A 12472-nucleotide genomic window follows, 5' to 3' on the forward strand; every position below is an offset into this window, starting at 1 on the left:
TCATAACACTCTAAACAAGCTCCTATACACAAAAATAAAATCTGAAACCCCTAAAAATTTAAAAAGTAATATAATATATGAAATTTCATGCCTCAATAGGTTAGTTTCCTTCATCAAAGAAAACGAAAGGCATTGATTGCGATTCGTTACCCACCATCAGTGTATTCATAATATATAAATTATTTCGTTTTAGAAATACCGGTTTAGACGAATGGCAATGGTCCATTTTTATCCTCATTTGAAAAGGGCCAGATTGGCGCCCATGCGATGCCACTCCACGTGACGTCACAGGGACCTAGTTTCTATAGGAGAAGATAGGAGTTATACATCGTCTGGAGGGCAAGTCGGTAACTTGGGGCGCCTCGTTTGGGAGAGAGAGTTGTCGCCCAAAATTGTCTCCCGAACCAAGTCCGTAACTCGGTAGAGAGAACTGTTTCTCCCGTTCGGATGGGAGAAAACTCGCTCCGATGTGTAGTATGAAAAATTTCTAAGGCGAATCTGATATTGGAGCTTGATTCATCGAACAATTAACCGTGAGCAATTTAAAAATGTTTTTAATTTTATGTCAAACTCATCCATGCAAATATTTTCTAAATTGAATGCATAATAATCTTATTATGACTTACTAAAGTCGGGACTACTTTTTTGACCGCGCGCAGTGATTCCTCGCTTGCAAGCGGCTGCAAGGCTAAATCCAAGTGCCGATAAATATTGCTTGTCACCAAGTAAATTCTTCAATTCGTATCAATTACAACCTCACCAAAGTTGAAAATTAAGAGTATATTTCTAAAGTGAAAACAGCTTTTGCTCGCTGCTTGCAGATTTGTGCAAACATCTTTTGTGCCAAAATTGTGTTAATGTCAATGTGACAACTCCCGTAAATCTTCTGCTGATAATCACAGTGCCAGTGGTTGCAATGTACAAAAATATCGGCTAAGAGTTGTAATTATCAGTGCTCCATCGTGATTGAATTGTAAGCAGTGTTATTACCATATCGATTAATGTCTGACAGCAATGTAAACATTGTCAGTGGCGTGTTCACCTCCGTTGAACATCGTATAGGTACATTGACATTTCACGATCAAGCTATCAAGATCAAAGCTGTGTGTGAAGTTTCTTTTTCTAGTATATTAACGAATAATAGTGAGAAAAGTCACCTGTGCCTCTTTCGTGGGCTAATTTCTGGCTTTAAATCAGTGAATTAATAGTTGTTTTTATCATAACGAGCTTAGTGATTGTAAGTTGTTCGTGATGAATAAAAGAGTGGAAGTGATTTCCAGTTTTTTTATATTTTATTTGCCTATGTCTCACTTTATATTTACGGTGTGTGCTAGTACTTAGTTTGTGGATATTCATTTATTATTGAAGTACATTTATAGCTTCTGTATGTGTTGACAGCGGAACCGATTCGCGATCTCATATGTTGTGTGCACACGGTTTTGCTGAGCAGTCGTATTCGTGAAACCAATGAAATGGTGAAACTCTATTACATTGTCGTGGAATAAGTTCTTTTAACAATAAGGGCATGTCTTGTGTTTCATTATAGCTATCTGTTGTTTTTCATACTAGGTAACTGTTTAGAAGTTATTTTCCATTATTTAAAGTGCTTTTCTTGCGCTCTCTGAATTAGCATTAGCTTTCTAAACCCCGCTACTTACACGAAAAGAATTCAGAGCTACAGATAATTGTTATTTCATAGGATTGCGGTGTTTTTGTCTGCTATTGACGGTGATGGATTTTCAGCAGGAAGAGAATCGGACCATCGAAGGACGGATAGGACAATCTTCTCCGCTAATGCGGCTGGAAATCTTCCTCCCTCGCCTCAAACGGTTTATTAATATCCCGCAACAATTTCTCACTAGTCTTTATTGCCCCACTTCTCTTAAATGTACCTCACATACGAGCAATAATATTCTATGGTTTGAAAGAAAACGCGCCATATTGAGAAAATACAACAAAACACTGTCGAGATACGCACTTTCTCCATGGGAGAAAGAGATACGTCGGGCCACGGTCTTAGAATATCGTCGGGCTCTTGAGGGAGACGTAACTGAAGCGCCCGTCTGGGGCGCCAAAGGCGCTTGAGGGGGCTTACGGACTTGGGTCGGGAGACTAGTACTCTCCCAGGCGACAAATAGTCTCCTTTCTCCGGCGGGGCGCCCTAGAGACTTGGGGCGGGCGACAACTCTCGCGCAGGCGCTTCACGAATCTCCTTTCTCCCATTTTCGGGAGAGAACAGAGTTACAGACTTGCCCTCCTGAGGTTACCAATGCAGGCATGAGGCGCAGAGCTCAGGGAAACATGTATTAATAATCACTTATTAAAACTGGCTAAGGTCGGAAAGTTTTCCTCGTGTGATAAGGTATTAATAATCCTTATTTAAGCCAAGCGCTACCAGCCAGCAGGGTACTCAGCTACCCGCTAGCAGCCTGCGTCGTATCAGCGCTAAGCCTCGCCTCAAGGTCACCTCACAGGGCGGCAGCGGGAACAAGAAATACGTCTCACGGAGAGATTTCCCGGCATTCATACTTACGCGTCGTGTTTTCGCGCGCTTGAAAATTTTCACTTTTCATTCAATCGCGAAAAATAGATATCGTCATTTAAAAATCTAAAAGCGTGAAATACGTACTCCAGGAGTCGATTTAGGCAATAAAAAAATTATAGGAAACCACCCTATTGTAACACTTGTTATATAGGACAAACATTACAATATTTAAAAAATAGAATTTCACAACACAAATCATCAGGAAAAGGTGGTATAACTCTGTGTGCTCTTGCTAGCCATAGCATAAACAATGGCCATAGTTTTGATTTTGAGAACGCCGAAATTTTAGATCATGAGGTTATATTGAAAAAAAGACTTTTCAAGGAAATGGTTTACATTTTAAAAACAAAAAATTGTTGTAATAAAAAATCTGACATTGATAACCTCAGTAAAATTTATTTTTATTTAATACATCAAAATTAATGGTAACCCAGGTGTGGCAATACCTTAGCAACAAAACATCAATAAATATGTTCAAATTTAAGAGGTATGTCAAATTATTTTGTGTATTCCATTCTGTTCTTATATATATATGTATGTATATATTCAATGCTTTGTAGAAATGGGATGCAACGTAGCACATAATATGAAGGTTCAAATCACAGTCACTAAACATAGACACAAAAAAAAGAAAACACTCACACGAAAAATACAACTGGAAGACTTTCGTAGCTGTAGACACTTATTCAGCCAAGGAGAAAATGAGTAGGGAAGGAGTGTGTTGGAAAAGGGAAAAGGGGGGGGAAGAGGGGAGAGGTGTATTGGGGCGGGGCTAACTCAACAAGATACATTCAAACCCGGGTGCTTGTTGGCTTGCAAATGCCAGATGCACGCCAATTCGAGGGTGTGGAGATTGAGGGGCGAGTCAGTGGGTAACATGGAGGCAATGATTGAGACTTTGAAACATTGATTAAAGATGGAATCATGCGATTAACAATGTGTGGGGACCGGGAGAGATGCGTATGGGGATGACGGACAGCAGGAGGCACGGCGATTATTTATTCTAAGGTTGAGGGGGGTGGTGCATTGGCCTATATAAAAAGCGGGGCAGAAGTTGCATTGAAGGAGGTATATGATGTTGGTGGAGGTACAGGTGGTGGAAGGAGATATCGGGAGGAATTTAAGTTTGGAGAGGAAAGAGGCTGGGGGTGGAGAGAAAATTTTACAGGTTTTACATCTAGGACGGTTGCACGGCGAGGGTGGGGTAGTGTGGACTGAATTCAATTTTTGAAGGGGGCGGGTGGCTTTGAAGATGGTGCTGAGGTTAGGTGGTCTCTTTTACGTGATCCGTGGAAGAGAGGGGAAAATCTGTGAGGTGGATTTGTGGTTGGAGAGAATGGGGTACAAGTCCTTCAGGATGTCCTGTAAGGCATGAGCACCGGGAAAGTAAGTGGTGAGAAGACAATTCTTTTCGGCACGGGGTTTATTGGACATGTAAGGTTTTTTTCTAATTTTGTTGATTAACAGTTTATCGGGGTACCCGCGGCGGAGAAGAGAAGTGTGTAGATTAGAAAGGAACTTCTCAAGGTCTTCGGGGTTGTTGCAGATTTTGTGACCACGGACGGAGAGAGAAAAAGGGATTGAACGTTTATAAATCGGAAGATGGTAGAAGGTAAAAAAGGATGAGTAGTAAGACGATGATGCCCAGGATGTGGGCAATCCTTTAATGACTACTGGATTCAGTATGGACACTGCAAGTAATGGTGGCATGAAGCCTGCTAAGCTTACGAAGGCAACGGACCTTTCATTTGTGACCATTGAGTAATTTCTTGTGCATCATTTAGCCCACAGAAATGCCCTCTCTTAGATGCCATGGAGCCTAAGAGTACGCATTATTGTTATTATTAACTTATTGCATTATTTTTTGCTATACTTTTACTTTTGAGTAACTTATTTTATTATTTTTTGTATTACAAGAAAACCTTTTTATTTAAACTTGCCAGTCTTTGTGTAGCTGGTTTATTTTATAGAGTGAAGATACGATATATTACGTTGATATCTTCATTTTATCACAATATACAACCGATAATCCACAAAGTTCCCTCCTTTACCATATCCCCGTCGAACATATAAACTATATAGGGTGCTTTCCATTCATCGACACACGTCGACATAAGTCGACTTAAACTCTTTGTGTGTCGCCGACTATTGTGACACAAGTCAACAAACAATTACGCGCAGGAATTGGATAGTTATAAACGGTTATAAACAGTTTCCATGGGTCGACACAATTCGACGCGTGAGTCGCATGAGTGGAAAGCACTCAACGTCATCGTCTCGTTATTATAGCTCTTCGCGTCCTCTGGGACTCGCCTACCACACTCCTCTACAATATTCCCTACTATTTCTCACACCATGAGATCTTCGAAAATAAGCTCTTCATGTTCTTTTCAAAATTGCGCGCGCCGTGAGTCACTCGTTCCATTATCATCTGCGTCCCTTGACCTTCACCGATTGCGCCCGGTCGCCGTCATCTCAAATCGAGGTCATGTCCGTCCATCTGCTTCTTGCGCTCACTCCTCCCATGCGTGTCTCACAAATCGCTATCTATGCCCTGAGATCTGATAACCTATGACACCTGACATCCATGAACAACTTCAGATCAAGGAATGAATCCAACAATGCATTCCCTCCCCCTCAGCCTTGCCTCGACTTGCGCTTTAGAACCATCATCCACTTTCGCGGGAAACTCTCCGAAGGAAAAACTCCCATGGACTCATAGCTATGATGAGTCCAATACTTCACAGCCAAGTGAAGTAAAGTTATCGCTCAAGACGATCGATACACAAGATACCATGTTTTGAAGGTGTTCCCTGAGCAATTTCTTCTTCATAAATTTCAAAAATTCGCCAAGGTATTGATGAATTAAACTTTGAACTGCAGACATCCTACTCCCTAATGATGGCGGTCCAGCAAACGGAAAAATCCCTTTCAGATCGAATATCAGCTCCTATTTTAGTTTGCATTAAGCGTTCCTCTACAAAATTTCATTTCAGCCAATCAGCAACTCAATAAAGGTTTTTACATGTGACGCAACGACATAACGCAGGAGTGGCATTTTAAAGCGACGCAACGACATTAGCACGCAACAGAATTTCTTTCTTACTTCTTCCGTTCACCTAAGCATCGGAGAGAATTTTCCTTGAAATTTTTCCTCTCCTTATACGTGCCTGGTGTAGAATCAGCCGGTGCCACACACCCTGTTGGTGGCTTACATAAGGTACCTCGTGGATGTAGATGACAGGAAAATAGAAATTCGACGACGGAACGAAGACCAATCCCTTCAAGCCACGTGGAGTACATTCTAAGGGTTTAGCTACATCAATGACACACGATATTCAGAGAGAAAATCCTAAATACATCGGTAATTATTATTACCGCTCACACAATTCCTGTTTCTTCGCACTATCCATTCTTACCGACACGTGTGAAAACCCCGACTTCCCCCCACCGCCAAAAAAACTGAAATTCGTATTTTTGTGTATATACATTTCGAAACTTGAATGATTCTGGAACCAAAAACTATTGAGCTTACCGCATATACGACATTAGTTATTTGTACCTACAATGATACATGTACGATTCGTACGAAAAACCCGCTATTTTCTTTGTGCCCAACCACGGCTGTGAAGAAATAATCGCTAGTCTCGAACCAAATTTATGAGTAAATTGAGAGACAAGGGTCTCCTATGGTCCGAAACCCGCTACACAGCTCATTTCAACATAAAATATTCGAGCAGCCGATCGGAAACCATGCTCGGTGCTATTCCCAGAAGTTGTCGTGTGTCGTCCGCGGTAGCGGAGCGCTGCAATTGAGCGAAAGCGCCGAGGGTTCATCACGCAAAGACAGACAGACGCGCTATGAGATTATTCATTTTCTCGACAGTCAAGAGGGATAACCTCTCTATCAGCGACTGCATCATTGATTCTCTTATCAAAAAGTAAACGGCTGGCGGTATCATTCGTACATTTGTATCGGTTGAATGTCGTCCAGCAATCGTTGAGTCGACCATTCCGCAAAATCAAACAGTCGAAAGGCGCGAATATTACAAAAGAGGAAAATCAGAGTTGTGCTCTCAACCACCGCGCAATTACATGGGTTTACAAAAGTCGCCACTCGCGTCGCTGACGGACAAGTTGACCCGAGTTTCACGGGGATATAAGGTATAATTAATGGGTGTTTACCGAAAAGTATAAACATGATGATGTGATCTATCAAATCCATAACTCTTTAACACTTTGCGTGCCATGGACGTAATATTACGTCCTGCTAATCTTTCGGAAGATTCCATGGACGTAATATTACGTCTTTCTATTTCATTGACTTTGTTTTCGAGAAGCCGTATTATTTCGCCCGTGGTACTTTTCCAGTTTTCTGCTTATGTTAGTGGTTTTTTTATTTCAAAAATCAACTGCTCGATGGAAAAAGTTATTTTAATGTCTTGAGGACGAAAAGTCCTGTGTAGCTACCGGCACCCTTATCTCAGCCTACTTTGTGTGAAAATTCTTTGGAGGAAAGAACCGTACGTTGAGGGTGCAGTGACCCTTTTTGTCATCCGGGATTTTGAATAATTTTCTTGAGGCAATGCTTTTCTACGATTTCCATTGTTTAAATAGCTCAAATTGAGCGTAATAAAAACAATATTATGCAGAGTTCAGCATTCTTTCGGGCTGCATCCGCGTCCGTTGTCGAAGAACCACAACAGTTTCGCCAGCTCTCCTGCCAGCGTCCTCGTATTTTTTTAATTGGAAGAGAAGACAAGTACTTCCCGAGAATAATAAGAGAGGCCATTGAGATAGTCAAAAGACCAGCGAACTTTAACAGGGAGGATGGCTATCCTTTGCACAGCGCGTGGAAAAGTATACTCGACGCAAATACGAGGACGTTCCCTGATTGGTCGAAAGAAATCCACCGAATTGGCGCCAAAAATTGCCTATATAAGAGAGGACTAAAAGCTTCACTTCATCCTTCACCTAAGGACGCTGGCAGGAGAGCTGGCGAAACTGTTGTGGTTCTTCGACAACGGACGCGGATGCAGCCCGAAAGAATGCTGAACTCAAGTAATCACCGCGGAAACCTGCGTACGAACAATATTATGCATTTTATGGCGTTACGTCATTTGTTGCAACTTTTTCATTTAAAAAAACCGTAGGATATCATTGTTAAAATATATATTTAAAATTTAGCAATAAATGTTATTCAACTCATTCATAAAGAAGACAAAAGTCCATTTTTATTGAAATACACATCGATATAAATATATTTTCGATGCTAATGTTTAAAAATAATTAGCGAATTTAGTGCAAATGGCTGGATGATTTTTCAGTAGGGCTTTAAAATTAGCGGGCGGCACTCAAAGTGTTAAATGCTATTCTTTGCATTCGCAAAAACAGAACTGCAAAATATTTGTCACCGCGCCGCGGACGTTTTTGAAAACCGATTAAAATGCGACCGTAGTGGCGAGAACAGAAATCCGCCTTACATTGGGATGGAATTGGGCCTACTCCCCCTTGGGCAGTCCCCCTGGTAATGGGGCACACCGGGAGGGGGTGAAAATAATACGGTGGTTTCCTATTATTTTATTATTGCCTAAATCGAACTCCTGCAGATCGCATTTCACGCTCTTAGATTTTCGAATGACGATATCTACTTTTCGCGATTAAACGAAGAATGAAAATTTTCAAGCGCGCGAAAATGCGACTGCTAAGTAGGAATGCTGGGAAAAATCCGTGTGACGTAGTTCTGCTTCCAGCTGTCGCCGTGTGAGGTGACCTTGGGGCGAGGCTTTGAGCGCTGATACGACGCAGGCTGCAAGCAGGTAGCGCTCGGCTTAAATAAGGATTATTAATACCCTATCAAACGAAGGAAACTTTCCGAACTTAGGTAGTTTTAATGGGTGATTATTAAGAGATGTTTCCCTGAGCTCTGTGCCTCATGCATGCATTGGTAATCTCAGACGATGTAAAACTCCTATCTAATCGTGTAGCATCTAGGTCCCTGTGACGTCACGTGGAGTGGCATCGCATGGGCGCCAATCTGGCCTTTTTCAAATGAGGTTAAAATTGACCATAGCCATTCGTCTAAACCGGTATTTCTAAATCCAAATAATTTGTACATTATGAATACACTGATGGTGGGTGACGAATCGCAATCAATGCATTTCGTTTTCTTTGATGAAGGAAACTACCCTATTGTTAGTGGCTGGATGAGAATCACTCATGTATCTGCAGTTGTTTTGAATGAACATGCAGATAGTGCATCCGGGGGAGTGACCACTGAGATTACAAACGTTTCAAATTCACATTAGTCGCCACAGGCGAATATACAATCATAATAACAGGTAGAAATTGAAACAAAGAGAGAGATATATTTCCAGGTCCGGTAGAAGCGATAAATTAAGAGAGATGTTTTGCCGAATGGATAGATATGGGAATTCGTTTTTCCCCCGAACCATAAAGGACTTCAAAAAACGCTATTCTCAACTTCGTTATAGCACTTCATTTGTTTAACTGTAAACGGCTGGTGTCACACCCCCTGCCACACGCCTTTAAGCTGCTTGCGGTGTATTATGTAGATGTAGATGAATGTCGTGGAAAACCCCTCCTTTGACTCAGATTTATTGATGACATATTTCTCCTATGGCCACATGGTAATGATTCCCTAAACAATTTATTGCTACTCTCAATTCCTCATCATTCTCATCCATCTCAATTCCTCATCTTTCCTTCACCTCAACCATTTCTAATTCCCAGATTACCTTCCTCGATGTCAATATCTCTCTTGTCAATAACAAATATCTCACCTCCGTCCATGTTAAACCCACAAATAAGCAGCAATACTTTAGCAGTTGTCATACTTCCCACACTAAACGCTCCCTTCCCTATTCCCTTTCCATTCGAGGCCACCATAGTTCTAATAATCGTGATGCCCTGAGTAATTTTCTTCGCAGCCTTCACCGTTCCCTCCTCCAGAGAGGCCACCCAGAGTCCCTCCTGTATAAAAAAAATTCTCAAACACAGATACCCCCCGGAATCTAGCAATAGAAACAAACCACGTGACCCTTCCCTTTGCACCACTTACTTTCCTGGAACTCCTGGAATACAATCTCTGCAATCCAGTGGCGTAGCCAGGGGGGGTGCGGACCCCCCCTCCCCCGAAACATAAAAGCACAATTATTTTTCTTGATAAAGGAAAACAAATTATTGAAAAATCATGAATTTACAAAGTATGTTTTTAACAAATTAAGTTTTTTCGATTGTGAAAAGTGTTAAAATTAGTTTAAAACCCATTACTTAGTACCCTATTCTTACAAAAAATTTCCCCCTTGGTTTTGGACCCCCCCGAACGAAATTCCTGGCTACGCCACTGCCGCAATCTATCCTTAAAGACCTCTTCCCTATTCTAAAAAATAATAAGTCGACAGCCAATCTTTAGTCTACTATAACCTTCCGACGACCATCAAACCGTTCCCATTTATTCCGCACGACAAACCCCTTTAAACATAGGTCACCCAATATAATATACCTTCGTCCTAGATCAGGGTTGCCGACTTACAAAAAACATTGGGGGGGGGGGCAAACCGAGGACCTTGCCTCGGTAAATTTTATAAGTAGTGAATTTTAAGTTTTTTAAGCATTTTAGAAGAGTCATATGATCAACATTAGAACTCTGACCACTCGAATCTCGATATCTGGACACTCCGGGGAAAATTGACTAGCCTGACACATTTTTTTTTCACATCTGTAACGAATTTTTGGGGGGGTTCGGGCCCCCTCAGGCCCCATGGAGTCGGCGCCACTGTCCTAGATGCAAGACCTGCCCAATTTTTACCCCTCCTTCTATCCCCAGTCATCTCGTCTCCTACCTACCACCACCTCCTGCGGCCTCCTGTACTTCAAAAAATGTAGTTTACCTTATTCAATGCAAGCACTGTCCCTCCTTTTATATAGGCAAATCATCAACTCCCCTTAACCTTAGAATCAATAACCACAGAGCATCATGTACTTCCTCTGACTTTGCATCCTTCCCGGTGGCGAAACATGCGGCCACTCATCGGCGTCAATTCAATGATTGTCACAATCAGTTTTAGCCTCCCTTCCCCCCCACAGACCACCCACTCAAACTTAATTCCATTGAATTAACGTACTGGCTATTTAAAGCATTTCTTCCTCCCGGCTTAAATATCAACCGATAATCCCTTAATTGCCTCAGCACACTCTTTCCCCCCCCCCCCCCCCACCTCACTACTATTTCCCCTTCCCTCAGCTATCCTTTACCTACAGTCTCCTACCTAACTCTGAGAAAGGTGGATGTATACCACCGAAAATTTAGTTTTGTGAGTGTTTTTTTATCTTTGGACAAAATTGACTATGAAAAACACAGAAACATATGCAAATGAGACACAATAACTGACAGACGTTTCAGCGGGATGACCCGCTATCTTTGGTGCCGAAGGTGAGCTGTTGAGCCGTCGAGAGGATGAACACGAAAATATGAAGCGATAGGGAAAAGAAACGCGTCCAACTGGAACGGTAGGTAATAATGAAAAGCAAAGGTTGCCAAAGCAATGGAACGGGAGAAAATAAATATCATTCGCGAGAATCGAGAATTTTCCTAAATATACCCGCAAAGTCGAGGTTGAAAAACTCTTGGGCAGGCGGAGCAATTCAATTATTTGGGCAGCACATTACGAGGAAAACGGATATAGTAGTAAGTGCGCTAAGGGAAGAGAATAGCGTAAGTAAAGGAGGCGTTCGTGAAAAGGAAAGAGCTGGAGAACGGATTGTTAAGTATGAACTGAAAGAGAAGGCAAGTCAACAGCTTAACGTGGAGTGTAGCGCTTTATGGAGCGGAAACGTGGGAATGCACATAGGAAGAAAGACGAGAAGATACTAGAAGCGTGTATTGTGTGGAGAAGAATAGAGAAGGTGAAGTGGACGGAGAGAAAGAGGAACGATAAAGTGCTGGACATGGTGGGCGAGGAGAGGAAACTCCTGTAAGAGACGGAAGGTATGGATGGAGGGGAGGCAATGTTGACAGCAGTGTTAGATTAGGGAGCAGTGTTATTATTATTGTTGTTATATTCCTACAGTTGAAGCGGTGCCTTCCGATGAGTGATTGGCCACGGTATTCGACAACTGGTGAAATAAAGACGCATCAAACCACGAGCAATGACATAGCTTTGAATTACGGGAAGAAAACTGAGGCGCCGAAATCTGTAGCATTCTGACTGAGGGCAGTGTTTACAGTAATTATTTTTTTAAATCGTAAAACCTAGACTAAGAAAAACACCAGATACGTCAACAGAATCGAAACCAATACGAAACGATATATTCGAGTTTACCATTAAAATACTCCAAGATAGTTTTGACACTCTTCATCATGTCCGCTCCAAAGAAGCTGACAGCGGAAATGGCAGGTGAATTGCCGCGGCCACGAAGAGTAAAATGCCGCCACTCTCGTGCGGATAGCGATAAAAGATCACAATCAAGAGTTCGCTGACCAACGCGTCACTCTTACCTGTGGATATAATCCCTTTGGCGATGGCTTGAGCCATCTTTCCCGCACCCAGGAAGCCGATCCGAAGAGCCATGGTGAAATGTTGTGAGCTAGGAGAGATACGCGCGTCTGGAGAGCAAGGCAGTGCTCCGTTTATGGGGAAGGAAATCTTCTTATCTCACGATGAGTGGACGATGGGTTCAAAGTAGAGTTCAATGCGACGGCGAAGCAGAATTACCGCGTGCTCGTGAATCGAAGGCGATTGACAGAGCTCCCTCCGGCTGCCTCGAGAACTACCGCGCTCGCGACCGCAGTGGTCCGGATCACGAACAAGGGGGACGTCACTTTGAAATTGCACCCCGCTTGCTTTTTTGAAGTGGTAACGTTGACATTTATGCTTAATTAAATTAATGCTCTAATTAAATTGA

The 12472-nt window shown here is 42.2% G+C and overlaps 1 protein-coding gene across 3 annotated transcripts in view; it reads right to left on the minus strand.

Annotated features, from left to right (window-relative positions):
• The window catches only part of LOC124163310 (pyrroline-5-carboxylate reductase-like), a 131878-nt gene extending 119625 nt beyond the window's left edge, over nt 1-12253 (minus strand). Inside the window, exon 1 of one of the 3 annotated variants that reach the window (XM_046540127.1) lies at nt 12066-12253. In XM_046540127.1, the coding sequence (XP_046396083.1) occupies nt 12066-12138 (73 nt within the window). In that variant the 5' untranslated portion in view covers nt 12139-12253. The remainder of the gene's footprint in view (nt 1-12065) is intronic. The other 2 variants (XM_046540126.1, XM_046540125.1) reach the window with 2 other exon arrangements.
• Between the last annotated feature and the right edge of the window lie 219 nt (nt 12254-12472).

The sequence above is a fragment of the Ischnura elegans genome, chromosome 8 (genome assembly GCF_921293095.1).
Source record: "Ischnura elegans chromosome 8, ioIscEleg1.1, whole genome shotgun sequence".
NCBI classification, from domain to species: domain Eukaryota; kingdom Metazoa; phylum Arthropoda; class Insecta; order Odonata; family Coenagrionidae; genus Ischnura; species Ischnura elegans.